The 540-nt window shown below is 65.0% G+C and overlaps 1 protein-coding gene across 1 annotated transcript in view; it reads left to right on the top strand.

Annotated features, from left to right (window-relative positions):
* Positions 1 to 242: 242 nt before the first annotated feature.
* The window catches only part of LOC103803674 (sodium-dependent phosphate transport protein 2A-like), a gene marked incomplete at its 3' end in the record, with an annotated part of 2,111 nt that continues 1,813 nt past the window's right edge, over positions 243 to 540 (top strand). Inside the window, 1 exon segment of the mRNA XM_009076246.1 lies at positions 243 to 345. Within this exon segment, the coding sequence (XP_009074494.1) occupies positions 243 to 345 (103 nt within the window).

The following is a 540-nucleotide window of genomic DNA, read 5'->3' as shown; positions in this document are numbered from 1 at the left end:
TCTGGCCAGCCCCAGGTGAGCCAGGCCCTGGGCAGGAGGAGTGCCCTTCCTGCATCCCCTGCCTGCCCTTGTGGGAGCTTGCTGGGGTGGCACAGCAGTGGCTGGGGGCCCAGGGGGCCATCAGGAGATGGGATGGTGCTCTTTGGTGGTGCCAGTGCCACAGGGATTCAGGGAGCTGTGGTGGCCAATGCAGCACAGCTGTGGTGACATGTGGCCAACTCTGCTCAGCCTCAGCAGGAGCGATGATGCCCTACCGGAGGGAGAGCCCAGTCCTGCCCCGCTGCCCAGTGCGGGGGGGAAGGGTGGTGCATGGGCCCCAGTTTGCCTACTGCCCCAGCCCTCAAGGTAGGTGCCCCTAGCCTTTCTCCTCCTCCTCTTCCTCACCCTGCTGGGCTCACTCTGCCTCTGGTCAGACAGCCCAGGTCGTGCTGGGCTCTCTGCAGGGGGTTCCCTGCAAGGACAGGGCTGTAACATGGGTGTCCACTCTCCCCAGCTCTGCACAGGTTGCCAGGTGCCCACACTTGTCCCTTCACCGTCAGT

The sequence above is a fragment of the Acanthisitta chloris genome, unplaced genomic scaffold, assembly GCF_000695815.1.
Source record: "Acanthisitta chloris isolate BGI_N310 unplaced genomic scaffold, ASM69581v1 scaffold20156, whole genome shotgun sequence".
Taxonomy (NCBI): domain Eukaryota; kingdom Metazoa; phylum Chordata; class Aves; order Passeriformes; family Acanthisittidae; genus Acanthisitta; species Acanthisitta chloris.
The sequence above is the reverse complement of the archived record's forward strand: the minus strand, read 5'-3'. Positions and strand labels throughout refer to the sequence as shown.